Below are 19,592 nucleotides of genomic sequence, written 5' to 3'. Positions count from 1 at the left end.
TGCTAGCGTGCCGCCAACTGACATCAAACCAGACAAAAATGGGATGTTATTGTGTCGTGTATACAAACACCATATTCATATACACCCTCCCTTGGACAAAAGATCCAAATGTATGCACCACCGAAGTTGCTCACTTTGTAAATACCTTTCTCTGGTAGCTCGGCAGTTAAACGCACCTCCTTCACTCCTCTCAAAGGCTTTATTTTACATGATATAGTGCACCGTTTGTGATAAGTATATAATCAGATTTTTGTAAAAATGTCTTTTTAATGGCATTTTCAAAATTATATACATTGCCGTTCGTTTTCATTTATTATGCAGTACATAAAGGCTTCTTCTTGGGTTTCTCTATTTGCAGTCTGTCGCCGTCTGGCTCAACATACAATATAATCAGATTTTATAAGATGTGGACAGAAAGGTCCGGTGGATCAGGGACTGGCCCTTTGTTCTCTGGACATCAGTCAAGGCAACATGCTGTGTGTTGCCTCTTTCTGCCGGCTCCGAGCTGGAAACTGTCCCTCTTGGCCAGTCTCACTCGGAGGGTGTTTGCTGTGCGAATGGGGCGAGCTTACTACACTAATGCAGTCTTGCATTGTTGAGACTAAGGCAGCGTGTTTGAGCAAAGAACTCCAATGGGCGGCACAGTAGCGCTCTTGCTTCACAGCGCCAGGCTCCCAGGTTCGATTCCCGCATGGGTCACTGTCTGTGCAGAGCCTGCACGTTCTCCCCGTGTCTGTGTGGGTTTCCTCCGGGTCCTCCGGCTTCCTCCCACAAGTCCCGAAAGACGTGCTGTTAGGTTAATTGGACGTTCTGAATTCTCCCTCAGTGTACCCGAACAGGCGCCGGAGTGTGGCGACTCTGGGCTTTTCACAGTAACTTCATTGCAGTGTTAACGTAAGCCTACTTGTGACAATCAAAGATTATTGTTATAAAAATCCCCCATCGCGAACAGCACTTGCCCCTGACAACTACAAAACACATTCAAAGCTCGCTTATTTTCCCAATTCTTGGGCTGACGACCAGCTGTGCATTCTGTCCGCAGGAACAAAGACCAACCCAATCTGAAGCTGTGGTGTAAGCCCTGGAGAGTCTCCTCGGCCACCATCGAAAAGCTGCGTGAGAGGCAGAGTGCGCCCAGTGAGGACAGCAACAGTGGGGTGAATGCCAGCGCGAGCGCGCAGTGCAGGGCACAGAACGGCACGGCCGAGCGGCAGAGCAGAGTCCCCTTGATAGAGGAGTCCTACATCACCAATGAACACTGTTACCAGAAGCCTCGGGCCTATTACCCGGCTGCAGAGCAGCGGCTTGTGGTGGAAACCAGGAACTCTACCTTGGACGAAGGGATTGGGAGGATGCGGGAGAACGGAGACGAAACGCTGGCCGAGCGATTCGGGCGACATATCGACGACGACACGGGCAAGTTGGAGCTCGATCTTCATCTTGAGCAAGCCAGCCACTGCAAGGTCAGTATTTTACCGTGTAGCTACCGTATCCGGAGACAGACGCGTGAGAGATTTCAATAAAAAGCTTTCCTCTGTCCGTTATAGGTGATCCAAGTGAGATGATTGACATGTTTGCTTGTGAAATGGCGTTTTGGGGCAGAGTGAGCTGGGAGCTCAATGTGGTAGGGTTGGGCAGCTGAGGGAGAATACTGAGGACATGGAGTGATGCGATAGAGTGGGGCTAAGGGGTGGGTGAGGTCACGATGGGCCGAATGGCCGCCATTAGTACCACTGGTGCAGTTAGGCAAAGCAGGGTGGGAGGAGGCCCATGTGTATAAGCACAGACATGGGTCTGTTGTGCCAAATGGCCTGACTCTGCGCTGTACATCCTACCAGGGCGAGCGAAGCACTGCAGGGGAGCCCAATGGCACCTGTGCCCACCACAATGAACCAGCAGCTCACGAAAGGGGAGGGAGCCCCTCCCCGCCACCCAGGGAAACTCTACATCGCGGGTTTCCCCAACTGCGAGTCCTGACCTCGCGGTGGGGTGGGCGGATCAGCAATTGGACCCGAGCATTCCAAGATTCCGATTCTGAGCTCGGCTGCCAGTTCCTGTTAAATGAGCGCGGGTTTTTTTTTTTGCCAGTGCCAGTGACTTGCTGAGAGGAGCTCTGAGACACGCTCACTGCCGCCAGCAGAACCTGCAACATGGTCGGTGTCCGAGTATTCTTTTGTGCACATGTACCCCCGCCATTCAAACTCTTGCTGCCCCCCACCACGAGTCAGCATATCCACCACCCCAGATTTTCACTCTGGGATTGCACCAAGTGTGTAAAGCATTAAAATAGAGTCACGATGGGACAAAGTGTGGGAAAGTGCTGCTCCGTATTGCAGCTCAAACTTGTGTTTCTAGAACTCGGTCCACTTTAAAAAAAAAAAAAAGAAAAATCCAATTAAGGGGCAATTTAGCCAGGTCAGTCCACCTACCCTGCACATCTTTTTGGGTTGTGGGGGCAAAACCCTCGCAGGCACGGGGAGAAATTGCAAACTCCGCGCGGACAGTGACCAGGGGGCCGACACCTGCAGATTCCCCACCTTGCAGCTCCTAACCGATTACTCTTGCCTTCTGTCAGGTCCACAGCAGTAGCGGTGAGGAGGCGTCTCCCGAGGTCGAGCAGGAGAAGGAAAGCTGCGATTTGAAGGAGGGCGGGGAAGAGGGGGGCAGTGACCCCCAGCTCCAGTGGCAGGTCAACCTACTGACGCATGTGGAGTCGTTGCAGGATGAGGTCTGTCATCGGATGGACTTCATTGAGAAAGAGCTGGATGGTAAATGGTGGGATCTGTCTTTCCTGAAGCGTTTTGTCTTGGGGGGGGGGGGGGGGGGGGGGGGGGTGGTCCTCAACATAGCCGACAGATAAGCAATGCAGATAAATGTTCCCATTCGCACCGGAACTGGGACGTCACAGATTTACAGTTTGGAGTAAACGATACGGAGGGGAATGCGAGGAATAACTTTTATTTTATTAATCGAGTGGTAACGACCTGAACTCGCTGCTTAAGAGTGGCGGTGGAAGCGGAGACGGTGACTAATTTCATAAGGAAGTTGGATGTACACTTGAGGGAAACACAACTGGGCGAGGGGATGGGACTGACTGGATTGCTCTACAAAGAGGTAGCATTGGATGGGCTGAACAGCCTCATGGGCTGTACTGACTCTGAAACAAACAAGGGCCAGGGTGGAATAAAATATGGCCAAAGTCTTCACAAAGATGTCATTCCAGTTGGCATGGAAGTTCACATCTAGAAATCTTTGAAGTAGGCAGGATAAATTCCTTTTAAAGAAAAAATAAAGGGATCAATGAGCTTGTAAACAGATACAGAAAGTATGAAAGCTGGTAAGGTATTGTCAATCATAATGGATTGCAGTATAGTTAGGCCATGTAGGAACAGAATTAGACCATTCACCCCATTGAATCAACTCTGCCATTCCACCATGGCTGATATTTTTCTCATCCCCATTCTCCTGCCTTCTCCCCATAACCCCTGATCCTCTTATTAATCAAGAACCTATCTATCTCTGTCTTAAAGACACTCAGTGACTTGGCCTCCACAGGCTTCAGCAGCAAGGAGCTCCACAGATTCACCCACACTCTGGCTGAAGAAATTCCTCCTCATCTCTGTTTTAAAGGATCGTCACTTCAGTCTGAGGCTGTGTCCTCCGGTTCTAATCTCTCCCACTAGTGGAAACATCTTCTCTGTGTCCACTCTATCCAGGCCTCTCTGTTCTGTAAGTTTCAATGAGACATCCCCCCCCCAGTCAGAATGTTGTGTACAGTTCTGTGCTTTGGGTGGAAGGTGAAGGCCATTAAGGGGTTGCACAGGAGATTCTCGATGTCTGTCACAAAAGCAAGCTATTCCCCCCCCTCCCCCTCCCTTGCCTCGTCTTGACCTGTCCGCAGCCTTTGACATGGGTGACCACGCCATCCTTCCCAAACACCTCTTCACTGTCAGCTGTGTGGGAATGCTCTCGCCTGGATCCATTCTGATCTATCTGATCGTAGCCAGAGAATCGCCTTGCAATAGCTTCTCTTCCCAGTCCCACGCCATTACCTCTGCTGTCTCCTCACAAGGAGCCAAACTTGACCCCCACCTCCTGGTTTGTTTTTTCTCATCGAAGTTGCCCCTCAGCGATTATCACCCGGAAACTGTCAGCTTCCACACGTATTCTGATGATCTCAACCTCACCGTCGCCTCTCACGGCCCTTTCACTGTCTCTAAATGATCCGACTGTTCTCCAGCATCCGGTACTGGATGAGCAGGAATTTCCAACAATTGGGAAGACCCAAACTATGGCCAAGGCCCTGAACTCTGGAATTTCCTGCCGAGACTCTCCAGCCCCATTTCCTCCTTGAAAACACGCCTTGAAAAAAGTCTATCTTTGATCAAGGATTTGGCCGTTTGCCCTCATTTTGCCATTTGTAGCCCAGTGTTTGAACCGGTGGAATGTTTTACTCTTGTCACACTTACCCGCGCCGCTGATGGTTGGTGCCGGGGATAACGGTGCTTCTGCTGTCCGGGGCGAGTGGGGAATCTTGGGTTGATCTCCTTGGAGCAGGAAAGGTTAAGGGGAGGCGAGGTGGAAACGTTGAGGCCAGTTTAGGAATATTGGTACAGAGTGGGTGGAGAGGCAGGCTGCGGTAACTGGAAGTAATTGTTTTTCAAAAAAAAAGGCTACTGCTCCCAACACCTTGCCCATCAGGACAGGCTTGCCCAAGATGGATTCGGTGAATAGTTCTGTTGGCAGGTTGCAGCGGTAACAGCTGAGGTTACAAGCCAGAGTGCAGAGGAAGCAAGCAGCGAGGAAGGCATGTTGGCCATAATTGCAAGAGGGTTGGAGTACCAAAGTAAATACGTCTTGCTGCAGTTGCAAAGGGCTGCGGTGGAAGCACATCTGGAGTAGTCTGTGCAGTTTTGGTCTCCATATTAAGAAAGAGTAAGAGGTGGGGTTTGTTTGTGTTACGTTTCAAGGAGCTGGTTACCGGCTGTTCCTAATGGGGGCGGAGGGGGTAAAGGGGGTTGGGGGGGGGGTTTGTTAGGGTATCGGGGGGGAGGAGTAGGTTTAGGCTGTCGTGTCGGTTTTATTTTGTACTGTTGCGTGCTTTAAATGTTAACATTTTGAATAAAAATACTTTAAAAATAAATGAAAAAATAAAAGCAAGAGGATATATTTGCATTGGAGGCAGCACACCTCAGCGGACTGATCCCCGGAATGAGAGGGTGTCCTATGGTGAGAGGCTGAATAAATTGGGTCCGGATTCTCACGAGTTTAGAAGAAGAGTTGAGAGAGACATCTGGTTGAAGCAGCAAGATTCTGACCGGGTAGAGCCTGAGGGTGTCTCCCCCTGGCTGCAGGATCTGGAACATCAGGGCATGGTCTTGTGATGAGGAGCTAATCATTAGGACTGAGAGGAGGAGCCTCACGGCGCTGAGGTCCCAGGTTCGATCCCGGCTCTGGGTCACTGTCCGTGTGGAGTTTGCACATTCTCCCCGTGTCTGCGTGGGTTTCACCCCCACAAACCCAAAAATGTGCAGTGTAGGTGGATTGGCCACGCTAAATTGCCCCTTAATTGGAAAAAATAATTGGGTACTCTAAATTTATAAAAAAAAAAAAAAAAAAGGACTGAGAGGAGGATAGATTTCTTCACTGAGGTGAATCTTTGGAATTCCCTACCCCAAGGAGTTGTGCATGCTCCCATTATTGAGAGAGAGAGAGAGGGGTTTGGAAACGAGATATGGGGAGAGAGCGGGGAAATAGAGTTGAAGCCAAAGGTAAGCCACTGAATGGCGCGACAGGCCACCTGTTGCTCTATTCCTCCGATTTCCCACGTTGAACCTGTAGAAAATGTGGGCGACTGCGCCAAATTGGGGGCGGCACGGTAGCACAGTGGTTAGCACTGTTGCTTCACAGCTCCAGGGTCCCAGGTTCCGATTCCCGGCTTGGGTCAATGTCTGTGCGGAGTCTGCACGCCCTCCCCGTGTCTGCGTGGGTTTCCTCCGGGTGCTCCGGTTTCCTCCCACAGTCCAAAGATGTGCAGGTTGGGTGGATTGGCCGTGCTAAATTGCCCGTAGTGTCCAAAAAGGTTAGGTGGGGTTGCGGGGGTAGGGTGGAGGTGTGAGCTTAAGTGGGGTGCCCTTTCCAAGGGCCGGTGCAGACTCGATGGGCCGAATGGCCTCCTTCTGCACTGTAAATTCTATGATTCTGTGTCATGAATCTGTTGGGCTGGATGGCCCCTTTCTCTGCTGCAAACACTCTGCAATGTTTTTATCAGTGAGCTTCTTTGTCTTTTGTTGCTGAAGGTGACGCTTACCTCTTTGCATGCAGCCGTTTTGAGATGTGACTGCACATTGTGGCCCTAGGTTCCAAGCAGATGATGACCGATTGTACATTTTTGGATAACTTTACTCATGTGGAGAAGAGGCAGGGTAGTGAGACTGAAGAAATGGGTGACATAGGTCAAGTTTTAGGGTGGCGTGTGTTTGGGAGTTGCTGTGGAACAGAACTGTCGGAGGAAAGTTCCGGATTTGTCATAAGTAATTCCGTTTTCTGTCTGGCCCCTAGTTCTGGAGAGTTGGCTGGACTATTCTGGTGAGCTGGAGCCGCCCGACCCGCTGACCCGCTTGCCTCAGCTCAAGCACCGGATGAAGCAGCTCCTCACGGACCTGGGCAAAGTGCAGCAGATCGCTTCCTACTGTCCCGTGTGAGAGGCGACAGACCACCCAAAGGGACCTTTTTTGACCAAGGATGGGGTGGGACACGGAGGAGGAGGCCGTCCATCTTGACCGCAGAAGTAGCACGGACAAAATACTGGATGGAAGTGACTGGACTTTGTACGCTCCTGCAGTGACTCTGGACTCTGGTTTCTGTTTTTTATTTCTTGTTAACAATTTTGTCCGTTCTTGGGCTTTTTTTTTGTTCCATTGCTTGGCTTTAGGAGAAGAGGCCGCTCACCCCTGACACTGAACCTCCGTTACGGTGGAAGGCAAGGACGGGCTGAATTCTTCAGCTGTCTACACATCTCCAGCTCGCTTGGGGTAACGTGGAACACTGCGCAGTGTCCGAACCTTTCAAGAGCACGAGTCACCATCCAGACATTTCCGAGAGAAAGAAAAAGCGTCACAAAGATATTAATACTGTATTTAAAATTCCCACATTGACTCGTCTTTTGTCTTTTTTTTTTGATGTTGAAGGGAAATCGTTTGACCCCGGTTCAGGTTGGTTCCTGAGCACGGACAAGAGAAAAAACTGGGCGGGTTTCCCGAGCCAGTACCGGGGGGGCTCCTGTAGGGAAGGCTGGGACTGACTGATTTACCTCAAATGGCTTGGATTTGTTGATGCAATCAGTAATTGTTAATTCAGCCCTCACGAGGTCGCAGAATCTTAACCCCCCCTCCCCCAGCAGTCTCTCCCAGTTGGATTGTTTCCCTTATTGCCTTGAGGAAGGTGGCCTAATTTTAACACTGTGTAAATGAACGGGTTTTGAGTGAGCAATGTGTCGCCTGCTGTGTGTGGTGGGGGGGGGGGGGGGTGTTGGAGTCGTCGCCTGAGACTGGTGTTTGCTTTAGGCCATTGACGGCTCTTGTTGGCTCCCTCCGCTGCTCTGCCCAAACCCGGCTGGTGGCTTCCCTCCGAGGGACCGTGTACGGTTTGCCCGTTACAAGTGAGAGCAGCAGGTGGCTGCACGTTTTGCAGCAGGTCAGTCAGCGTAAAATAATAATAAGAATAACCTTTTATTGCCGCAAGTATGAAGTTACTGTGAAAAACCCCTCGTCGCCGCCTGTCCGGGTAAGCTAGTGCGGGAATTGTTCTGCATCACAAACCAGCTGTCTAGCCCGCTGAGCTAAACCAGCCCTAAGATGTGCAGGTCAGGGGGGTTGGCAGTGCTAAAATTGCCCCTTGGTGTCCAGAGATGTCAAGAGGGTCGGTGTGGACTCGATGGGCTGAATGGCCGCCTTCAGCGCTGTCTGTGGATTAAAAGGCCAGGAGGAGACCATTCAACCCTTAAAGCCTGTTCCATGCCCCTCAGTGAGATCATGGGTGATCTGTACCTTGACCCCCATGCTGGAACTACTCAGCAGGTCAGGTGACGTCTGTGAAGAGAGGAACAGAGTTAATGTTTCAGATCAATGACACTTCATCAAAACTGAACCTACCAAAGAACTTTAGGTTTAATATTTTCAGTCTGTGAAGAGAACAGATGGTAAGGTTTCCTGAAAAGGGGGTGCATGTTAAATCTGTTTCCATTTTGCAGATGTTGATTGAACAGACGTGTCCACAGTTATGGGATTTTTAGTTTCAGAATTCCTTTTATTAAAGTGTTGCAGCAGGCCAGTGACCTTTGAGCTTGTATGACTGGCAGTTCACGTCAACAGGAAATTATTGCCAGTGTGCAGGCACTGCATGGCAACCAGGAATGTGGGATGCGGGAAGGGGCGGCTTGTGGTGCAGTGGTTAGCACTGCTGCCTCACGGCGCTGAGGACCCGGGTTCGAATCCCGGCTCTGGGTCACTGTCCGTGTGGAGTTTGCACATTCTCCCCCGAGTCTGCGTGGATTTCACCACCACAACCCAAAGATGTGCAGGTTGGGTGGATTGGCCACGCTAAATTGCCCCTTAATTGGGAAAAAAAAATTGGGTACACTCAATTTTTAAAGCGAAACAAAAAACATGGGATGCGGGCCCAGGCAGCTTTGTCCTTCGATCAAATAACACCACTCCCTTCATTCCGTTTTCCAGTTGAACTGCTCCTTTCCTGTCGACACCCTCAGAGCAGTACCTCAGTGAAGTGTCCTGAGCAGAAACGACACTGTCTGTGGGGAATAGAAAAAACAACGGGCAAGGTTTTCTCTATTTATCTTCTTTTAAAATATAGCACAATCGGGGAGTAGTTGGACGAGAAATTTCCACCTGGCCCCAGACTTACCCTCTGCTCTAATTAAATCTAACTTACCTTTTTAACAACATGTTAATTGCAGACTTGCAGCAACCGAGCTGGTGTACACCCTGTATCATTAACCTGCCCCAGTCAGCGTTTCCTTAGATCCAGGGATTTCGCAATTGGGCTCCTTGATTACAACAGAAAGCTTCCCAGCCCAGCCTGGCCTGTAAGCAGTGTCTCCTGCCATCTGAATGTTCTCTGGCTTGGGTTCAATTTGGAGTTGGGTAGGGCAGAAAAGTTTGTTTCTTTCCCTCTCTTACTCTATTTTTTCTCTCGTGCGCGCTCTCTCTTGTGCACGCTCTCGTGCGTGCTCTCTCGTGTGCGTGCCCTCTTGTGCACGCTCTCTCGTGCGCGCTCTCTCTTGTGTTTGCTCTCTCTTGTGTTTGCTCTCTCTTGTGTTTGCTCTCTCTTGTGTTTGCTCTCTTGTGTTTGCTCTCTTGTGTTTGCTCTCTCTCGTGCGCGCTCTCTCTTGTGCACGCTCTCTCTCATGCGCGCTCTCTCGTGCGCGCTCCCTCTCGTGCACGCGCTCTCTCCACCCCCAGATTAGTTTTGTATCTGTGGTATCCTCTTATAGTCACATTACATAACGTTTCTGATCCCCTTTAACAGTACAACCAAAATGTTAACCAGAAGCTCCACAAGGAAGGCGACAAAGGAACTCTGCTTAAGTAGAGCCCATTCTGATCATGTGAGTGTCCGAATACAGTCCAAGTTACGTTAACTCATTAATGGAATCGTACCAGTATCTTGACCATTTTCAAAAAGGCCCTTTTTGCGATATGTGATGCCCATTGATCGCCTTTCTAGTTGTGCATTTAGCCTCCAGGTGAGCTTTTTTGTATAAGTTAACTTATTTGTAAACGGAAAGTTAATTGAGACTTTGTGCTCTGACATGTAAAAATATGGTTCTTCAAATACAAGCTAAGGTTTTACACCTTTTGTTTTCTAATTATCTGTTAAAGGAATTTGCCCCTGAAAGCGGATTCTTGGCTGCATTGTTATACAGTTCTTGCCTATGGTTAATATTTGCGGCTTGCATGGGTAGCACGGCCAGTTTTTCATGTTGCCAAGAATCAAAGGGAAGATGATCGATCTAGACTGGGTTCCGTGCGGTGAAGCTCGATGCTCCACGGCTGCAAATCGAAGGTAACATTGTCACGTTGAGTGGTATCTCGTTCACAGTCCCACTAACTGGAGAAACAAGAGTTCAAATTCTGGAGCAATTTAACCCAATAGTAGCATTCTGCAGGTGCTGGATGTTAGAAATAAAAAACAGATAATGCTGGAAAGACTTAGCAGGTCAGACAGCATCTGGGGAGAGAAACTGAGTTAATGTTTCAGGTTGTGAAGACCCTCACGACATGATGTGTGAACTCCGTTTCTGTCTCCGCGGATGCTGCCCGACATGCTATGTTATTTCCCAACATTTTCTTTTTAATTCAGAATCCAAGCCAACCCGTACAGTTGGGAGCTTGTCAGATGCCCTCCCCCCCCTCCCCCAATTCTCTGTTAGCGCAGTTTCCTAGAAAGACAGATTGTGGAGTTCTCTGTTAACATGCCGAGTGTAGGGCAGCACGGTGGCCTAGTGGTTAGCACAGCTGCCTCACGGCGCTGAGGTCCCAAGTTCGATCCCGGCTCTGGGTCACTGTCCGTGTGCAGTTTGCACATTCTCCCCGTGTCTGCGTGGGTTTCGGCCCCACAACCCAAAAATGTGCAGGGTAGGTGGATTGGCCGCGCTAAATTGCCCCTTAATTTGAAAAAATAATGGGTAATCTAAATTTTTTTAAAAACATGCCAAGTGTACAGTAGTTGTTATTGGGGCGTGGCGGAGCTGCATTTATGGGCCCTCCTGACTGGAACCATGTGGAACGTGCAGTCAACTCATTGGGTTTTGTGCGGACCTTTATTTCTGAGGCCAGCCCGGTTGCATTCACCCTCACAACTTGTCCTGATGATGTACGAGCCCTGCCGACACAGCGATGCAACCCCTGTGACCTTCGGAGGGATGGTTTCACCATCGGTTCAGCATTTGGGCAAGAAGTTTAATCGCCATCTTTATTACAGGGCCTAACAAGTGACATTCATCTGACACCAGAAGTTAGGTTTTGTCTTTTGGTTTATATTATATATCTTTTTAAAGTATAATTTTTTTTGCAATGTGCATTTTAACCAACAAAGTTTGCACTGTATATGGACAGTAATTGCCACAAGCCAGCTGCAGAATAACTACATAGTGATTTACATAATGGATGTGCAAACTTGGTTTATTCCAGGGACCCGAGTCTACCCCAAAGGTGTAAAAGGCATCGCATTCAGTGACCAGTTCCGAATATTATTTGTTGCCTAGCGGATACATTTTAACCTTGTTTAATTTTTTAAAATTTTTAAAGTACCCAATTCTTTTTCCAATTAAGGGGCAATTTATTGCCTCGGGCATCATCGAGGCTACCGTGCCCGGTGGGCACCGCAGGGGTTGGGGTGCTTTATTGACCCCCTTTTTATTTTTTTTTTTTTATAAATTTAGTGTACCCAATCATTTTTCCAATTAAGGGGCAATTTAGAGTGGCCAATCCACCTAGCTTGCACCTTTTTGGGTTGTGAGGGCGAAACCCACGCAAACACGGGGAGAATGTGCAAACTCCACACGGACAGTGACCCAGAGCCGGGATCGAACCTGGGACCTCGGCGCCGTGAGGCAGCAGTGCTACTCACTGCGCCACCGTGCTGCCCTATTGACCCCCTTTAACCGCACTCTTATTTGATGTTTTTAAGTTTCCGTTGATCTTAGTTATGTTCGGGCAGTGCCCCTAACAGGAGAGGCCCCTTTTTTGCTTTGTCCCTCAGTTTGTTTCCTTTCTTCTGTTGGTGGACCTCAAAAGAGTGACCAATCCACCTACCCTGCACATCTTTGGGTTATTTGGTCTTGTGGGGGTGAGACCTATGCAGACACGGGACGGTAACCTTGTTTAAAGCCACCTCCAGCTATGTTTGTGGGAATTCAGTTGCGAATTGTCTTTTTAAAAAAAATTTAGAGTACCCAATTATTTTTCTCCCAATTAAGGGGCAATTTAGCGTGGCCAATCCACCTAACCTGCACATCTTTAGGTTGTGGAGGTGAAACCCATGCAGATACGAGGAGAATGTGCAAACTCCACACGGACAGTGACCCGGCCAATTGAGTTGACAGGATTTTAATCACATTTCTTCCTAAGTAGCTTCAGCGTAACCTCGTCTACGTCCTTGATGCAGAGATCAGAGGTGGGGTTCAGAACACGCCGTGTGTAAACTCGGGTTCTAATTCATTGCTCAACGTTTCAATGAATTTGTCTACCTGCGTTTTTAAAAAGAATATATGTATAGCCTGTGCAGAGCGTTTGGGAATCTTGGTCAGTTCCTCACCTACCCCAAAAATGCTTCTGTCTTCTGGTATCTTGAATCATTACCCCTTCCTCTCCTGTCACTTTAATGGCTGTTAAGAGATAAACTCGCTCAATGTCCTGCTTTGATTGAATATATCTAAATAAAATGGAAGTAGTCTAGTGCTGGTGCTCGGCCAATGAAAGGAGCTCTGTTTATCCAACTTGTGAAGGGTCTCTATTGACTGATGCCCTTGCCCATTCTGGTGGCACCGTGTTGACAACCAGTTAAAGCTAGGAATGCAGGAGGGTCTATGGGAGTAGGTACTCGGTGCACCCGGGAGGGAATGCAACAGTGTGCTTCCTCTTTCAATAGTGAAGATAATGATCATATCTGAGGTTTGCCAGCAGGTCTGGGCTGCTTTTCTGCCTCTTGCATGAAGCTATGTTCTAAAAAGACCCAACAGCTTTGAATTGTGTTTGTGTGGGCCTTCGCTTCTTCAACATTAAACTGATTGGACCCTGCATAAAGATTGAGAATTAAAATGAATAAACTCGTTCTCGCAGCTTTACCATTGGAAACATTATTAGACTGTAAAAATGCTGCCTCATTAGACTTAAATGTTAGAGCGAGCAACATATTTTAATGCCCACCCAACGAGTGCTGTTTTCAGACTTTTGTTCAGATCTCATCTTCTTTTGTTGGTGTGGTTTACACTGGTCAAACTTTCTGTCTAAAGTTGCTGGTCAAACTTTCTGTCTCGCACCCCCCCAGACATTGTGCATGCAAGTGGTGAGATAACGGAGGGAGAAAAGGTCTCTTGTTGACTCAACCTATCCTAACCCATCCAGCAATTGGAGGCACTACAATTGGTGTTAGAATCTCTGTGCCTGCAGGAGGGGTGGGGGGAGGGAGGGTAGAAGCGTACAGCCAAAGTTGCCCAGTGCCCACTGGTAGAAAATGTGCGTGATTCAGTTTGACTTCACTAGTAGCTCCCAAAGAGACGAGCGTGTTGTTACTCAGGGTGTTGGGTTCTCTGACACACGGTGGGGGGACCACTATATTGGGCCAGGTCCTTGGGAGTGTTGTGGAAGAGGCTCCAGGGATGAAGCGCCTACTCCCTGATCCCTCTGTTGCTTATTTAGCTTCATCCACCTCCCCACTGACTCCGAGGGGAGATCGGAACCAAATAACATTCTTGCAAAGCTGACTCTTAAAACACCTGTAAACAAAAAAAACCCTTCAGGAACCTTTAGCACTTTGTGGCAATTCAGGTGAAAACACAATGGTCTTCAACTTTTCTGTTGTGATTCTACATTACCTTACCCCTTGTGTTGAATGTATCCAAGGCTTTCGGGAACAGCCTCCCCGTAGAGACTGTTTACATTATATTTTGTGCTTATTTTCGCTGCTGGGATTATTCAGTGCAAAGACTGTTGGAACCTGAAAGACAAAATTTCATTTTCAAAAGCCACAGCCAAGGAAAACGAAAGAAAGAAACTAAAAGTACATCACATCATGGGCGCAGAATGACTTATGTTTACATGGGCTATGCACTAAACAGGGGGCTGGGATTGGATGTGCTGTTGTAAGTAAAGCGTTTAACTTTGTAGTGAATGATGTTTACCAGCAGTTGCAACTTCCTATTTCGTAGTGTTTGAATAATAAAAGAGAATATGTTTTTTTTTTGTTCTTAATGCCAAGTCACTTTAATTTCAAACATTCCCCTCAACGGCGCCTTTGTTTCCCGGATTATTTTGTGGTCAACAGGATTGTGTGTCAGTTCTGGGGCTGGGGCTTTCATTAACAATCCAAGGTACGGATAGAGGAGGCCAATTGACGAGGGGTATTGGGAGGTTATCAGACTCGAACAAACTCAGGGATGCAAGGCACAGCCTTCAGAAGGAGACAAACATTCTGTAGGTGGAAGGGATGCAAATATCTGTTCTCATTGGATCCAAAGTTTGCTCTGATAGGGTTGCAAGTTTGTATAGTTTTTGACCTGCGAATTAATTATTAATTGGGGATGCATTTTAGAAGGAAGAATGAGGAGAGGCAGCATGTACTGTACGTGATAGGAGTGCAGGAATAGAGAGACCCTGACTTCACATACAAAAATCTTTGATGGGAGGGCAGCACGGTGGCGGTGGGTTAGCCCTACTGCCTGATGGCGCCGAGGTCCCAGGTTCGATCCCGGCTCTGGGTCACTGTCCGTGTGGAGTTTGCACATTCGCCCTGTTTCTGCGTGGGTTTCGCCCCCACTACCTAAAGATATGCAGGGTCGGTGGAATGGCCACACTAAATTGCCCCTTAATTGGAAACAATTAATTGTATACTCTATTTTTTTTTAAAAAATCTTTGAAGGTGACAGGACAAATTGATGGAGCACATGGGATCCTTGGCTTTTTGAATAGAGGAATATTATCAGTGGGGTTAACCCTAAATCTTTCTGAATCACTGGTTGGGCCACTGCTGGAGTATTGTGTCCAATTCTGGACACCACACTTAAAGGAGGGTGTCAAGATCTCGAAGAAACTGCGGAGACGATTTACTAGAAAAGAACCAAAGGTTTCAGTCAGGTGGAGATAGAGGAGCTGGGATTGATTTGGGTGCAGAGAAGGCTAAGGGGAGAATTGATCAAACTATTCAGAATTATCAGGGATTTTGATGGGCAGTTTTCACTGGCAGGAAGGTTGGTAACCAAATGTACAAAATACGAGCCAGGAGATGGCCAATCCAGCCCGCTTCATCGTTCAATATGATCATGGCTGATCTAATGGTAAACTTAGTTCCATGTGGACTTTGGTAGGAAAGTGTTGAGGAGGGACCCATTTGAATGAGGGAAAGAAAATAACTAAAAAAAAAGCAAGGCCTCGCATGCAAAAACGAATCATTCCTTGGATTTGCCTGGTTAAAATCCCCTGGGTGCCCTTTCGGTGAATAAACCGGCTGTTCGGAGATTGATGCAATGAACTGGCTCACTGTGATTTCCTCTCCCTCGCCTGTGGCGATGTGTCTGACCTACATATCCACCTCACCAGTGAGTTGCAAATATTTGCAATGTGCCTTGCAGATTATGCAGGAGAAATGATCCAGCACTAAACATGATGGAATGTTGGGTAACCCACGTGTTAGACCATTGAAACCACCCTGGTCACATGTTGGCTAGGCCAGTATTTATTGCCCAGTCCTAATTACCTTGAGGAGGTGGTGGTGGAGCTGCCTTCTTGAATTGGATTTTGTTTATTCCGTGTACCGAGGAACGGTGAAAAGTATTTTTCTGCAAGCAGCTCAACAGACCATTAAGTACATGAAATTAGGGTTGAACCACTGGCTTGATGGTAATGGTAGAGTGGGGGATATGCCGAGCCATGAGGTTGCAGATTGTGGTTGACTACAGTTCTGCTGCTGATGTCCCATAGCACCCCATGGATGCTAGATTTGTTCAAAATCTAGCCCATTTATCAGTGGTAATGCCACAGACCACAATGGCGGGTATGTGAAGACAGGACTTTGTCTCTACATGGACTGGATGGTGGTCACTCCTATTAATATCTTCATGGACAGATGCATTTGTGACAGATAGATTGGTGAGAATGAGGTCAAGTATGTTTTTCCCTCGTGTTGGTTCCCTCACCGCCTGCCGCAGACCCAATCTATCAGTTCTATCTTGCAGAACTTAGCCAGCTGGGTCAGTCATGGTGCTACAAGCTAGTCTTGGTGATGGACACCAAAGTCCCCCACCCAGGGTACATTCAGAGGCCTTTCCACCCTCTGTGCTGCCTCCAAGTAGTTTTCAACGTGGAGGAGTACTGAGTAATCAGCTGAGTAGGGGACTGTAGGCGGTAATCAGCAGGAGGCTTCCTTGTCCATGTTTGACCTGATGTCATCAGACTTCATGGGGTCCAGAATCGATGTTGAGGACTCGCAAGGAATTTCCCTTCCAACTCTAAACCATTGTGTTGCCAGCTCTAAATAACTAACATTTCTTTTATTCAATGCCCCAAAATTCAAAGTGGGACAAACGTTTCGCTTGAACTGCGAGTTAGACAAGTGTTATCAGCTGTCGCACATCGTGGTTTTTATTTTTCCAGTGCCACACACAAATAGGGCACAGGTGGCTTGTTTTATTTTGCAACTTACTCAAGTTCTGTGAGAAACTGACCTGAAGCAGGATGTTGCATTTTTCAGATTGAGTGAGAGTGGCTAAGAATTTTGTCATTACGTCAAGTGGCCAGAACATGTCCATGTAAATTGCTGTACATGGGTAGCCTTGAAGTGGGTAACGCTGTTACTTTGGGTGTGTTTGAAGCTCTGCTTTGTGCTAGAACGAGCCTCTCTCCTCGTCCACTCTGCCCAGGCCCTCCATGATTTTGAAGACTGCTATCAAATCCCCTCTTGCTCTTTCTTCCCCAAGGAGAATATCTCCCAGCTTCTCCAATCCACTTACTCTACCGATGCTTAATCCGTTCTTCGAGTTGTCTTTCTGACCCCGTCTGGTAAGCTGCGCAGAGTGACGTTAATATGTGTAAACAAGTTAAGTCGATATATGACCAATCCATGGTTTCTGCCCGGCAGTTTAGAACACAATAAGAGAAGACGAGATAGTTTCTCTTCGAATGGAAGAGTTTTCTGTTTGACAAGTTTTGGAACAGACCCTGGTATTGAAGCAGGGCTCAGAATAGAGTGGGGACCATGTCACTGTCTGTTTTGTACTTTTGGAAAAGACTGAAGTCAGGAAGGGTGAGGGATTGCGGATTGATCAAGACCCATTGCTGACAGTGTTATCAGAGCGCACCAGACTGATTACAATCCTGGGCATGACCCCAACAGTGGCTAGGATACTGGACAGAAACCCCAATATTTTATTTTAAATTTCGTACGGCGGTGAGGAAAGGATACTTTGCTCCTGCAGTGATTTTTTTTTTTTTTTTTAGAAATTTAGATTACCCAATTATTTTTTCCAATTAAGGGGCAATTTAGCGTGGCCAATCCACCTACTCTGCACATTTTTGGGTTGTGGGGGCGAAACCCACGCAGACACGGGGAGAACGTGCAAACTCCACACGGACAGTGACCCAGAGCCGGGATCGAACCTGGGACCTCAGCGCCGTGAGGCGGTTGTGCTAACCACTAGGCCACCGTGCTGCCCGGCTCCTGCAGTGATTGCACACAAAATAGGAATATAGTATAGTATACTAAAGCAGTATTAAAATATCTTTTTAAAAATTATTTCTTAATTTTTTTTTAGAAATTTAGAATACCCAATTCATTTTTCCAATTAAGGGGCAATTTAGCGGAGCCAATCCCTCACACTGCATATCTTTGGGTTGTGGGGACGAAACGCACGCGAACACGGGGAGAATGTGCAAACTTCACACGGACAGTGACCCAGAGCTGGGATGAAACCTGGGACCTCGGCGCTGTGAGTATTAAAATATCTTGCATCACACAAGAAAAATAATTTACAATTAGCCCTTAAACAATGCTAATCAGTACAGTGACACAATAAACCTTAACTGCTATCTTTATTCCCACTCAAACAACAAAAGCATCTCCGCTCTCAATCCACTTTCAAATACAGTTAGCACTCAGGAATACCTGCTGTACAGAGACACTGCTTTAAAGAAAAGACCTGAATCGTGTTAGAAGCATGCAGAAATTCTGGCTCTATTGCTTCAGCAGCTGTTTCTCAGCTTGTTTCAGCTCACCTTCCATTCGCACAATTTTGAACAGCTTGGGGCATCATGGTGGCACAATGGTTAGCACTGCTGCCTCACGGCACCAAGGTCCCAGGTTCAATCCCGGCTCTGGGTCGCTGTCCATGTGGAGTTTCCACATTCTCCCTGTGTTTGCGTGGGTCTCGCCCCCCACAACCCAAAGGTCTGCAGGGTAGGTGGGTTGGACACGCTAAATTGCCCCTTAATTGGAAAAAATTAATTGGGTATGCTAAATTTATAAAAAGAAAAAAAAATCCTGAACTGCTTGAAAAGAAACTACCAATCTGTCTACAGACATATCTTTAACTAAACTGCAGTAAGAACAGAGGTTTGACTGCTGCTCACATCTCAATCTAAAACTAGCCTTTGGTACAGGCCTCCACGACCGATGAGCCTGATCCAGTTCATAGCGGGAGGGATCCTCCCCCTCCCCCAATAGTTTCGCCAGCATCGCAGCAAAATACTCAGTCAGCCTCTTCAACTCCTTCGGGCAGCCCCACAATCCTCATTCTGTCGCCTGGATCTGTTTTCCAGGTCTTCAGTTTTTCCTCGCAGATCCTTATTAATCTCGAACACCTTCCGGATCTCCTTCCCCATCGAGGTAAGTTGATCACCGTGCTGCAATAATGTCTCCTCCACTTCCTTCAGTGCCTCCCCTTGCACCCGCACCTCCGCCACTGCGCTCCCCAACGCCGTCGTCACCGGGGAAATCGCCTCCTCCACCAGCACACTCAAAACCTCCCTCATCTCCTTCCTCATTGTCTCCATGTATTTTGTAAACTGCCTTTCGAATTCCGCAGCCATCACCTTAGGTATTTCTTCAGCCGTAAGCAATGCGGCCTCCCCTGGTGCTCCAGCCTCCATTTTCCTTGGTGACCCCGCGGTGATCTTTCTATTCCCCAATGAACTTTCAGCTGTTTTCACAGCCGTTTTCTTACTGGACCTCGACATATCCCTTCCCTGTGCTTTCTCCTGGCCTTCACCACCTTCGCTGCCCCTAGGACCGGGCGTCAATCTCCGACAATGCCGTTCCCGAACGGGAGCCTTCCAATACGTGGCTGCCTCCCGCCCGCCGTCACCGGAAGTCAGCCATCACCGCTTCTTCAATGGCCTTGGTGAGATCTTTTCACAGTTGTTCCCTCTGCTGCTAGAATTCAGCTTTAATAAAGGCCCTCAAGTCAGCTTGAGGCCTTTAAGCTCGCCCTTCCCCCGCCTGCATGCTGGAAGAGGTTTTTGTCTTTGCTGCAGCTTCAGCCAATTCTTTCACTGTTTCTGCAGGTCTGGTAACCAAGAAACATACCATTCCTGGGGAAAGTACTCCTCCAACGTTCACCTACGCCTTTTCATCAAAATTCCACCCCGTATTGATTAAAAAAGAGTTCTTTTCTGTAACCCTGGGCAGGAGCTGCCTTGCGTGTGACCACTTACTCCATGGTGCACACCGGAAGCCCCACCCGAGCAAAAGTTGTCGCTGGAATATCAGGGAGGCGAAGGCCAGGGTGCCGCCCCCCCCCCCCCCCCCCCTCAAAGAGTTCTGACTGTTGTGACATCCAGAAGACCGCCATTAATGGGCATGGT

The 19,592-nt window shown here is 48.1% G+C and overlaps 1 protein-coding gene across 10 annotated transcripts in view; it reads left to right on the top strand.

Annotated features, from left to right (window-relative positions):
- Nucleotides 1-8,331, top strand: part of phf20b (PHD finger protein 20, b) — a 49,779-nt gene extending 41,448 nt beyond the window's left edge. For all 10 annotated transcript variants that reach the window (XM_038803649.1, XM_038803648.1, XM_038803641.1 and 7 more), the window contains 3 exons: nucleotides 1,043-1,463; nucleotides 2,576-2,768; nucleotides 6,562-8,331. In XM_038803649.1, the coding sequence (XP_038659577.1) occupies nucleotides 1,043-1,463; nucleotides 2,576-2,768; nucleotides 6,562-6,704 (757 nt within the window). In that variant the 3' untranslated portion in view covers nucleotides 6,705-8,331. The remainder of the gene's footprint in view (nucleotides 1-1,042; nucleotides 1,464-2,575; nucleotides 2,769-6,561) is intronic.
- Nucleotides 8,332-19,592: the final 11,261 nt, after the last annotated feature.

Source organism: Scyliorhinus canicula, chromosome 7 (genome assembly GCF_902713615.1).
Source record: "Scyliorhinus canicula chromosome 7, sScyCan1.1, whole genome shotgun sequence".
Classification (NCBI taxonomy): Eukaryota; Metazoa; Chordata; class Chondrichthyes; order Carcharhiniformes; family Scyliorhinidae; genus Scyliorhinus; species Scyliorhinus canicula.
Note: the sequence above shows the minus strand (reverse complement) of the source record. Positions and strands in the feature narration are given on the sequence as shown.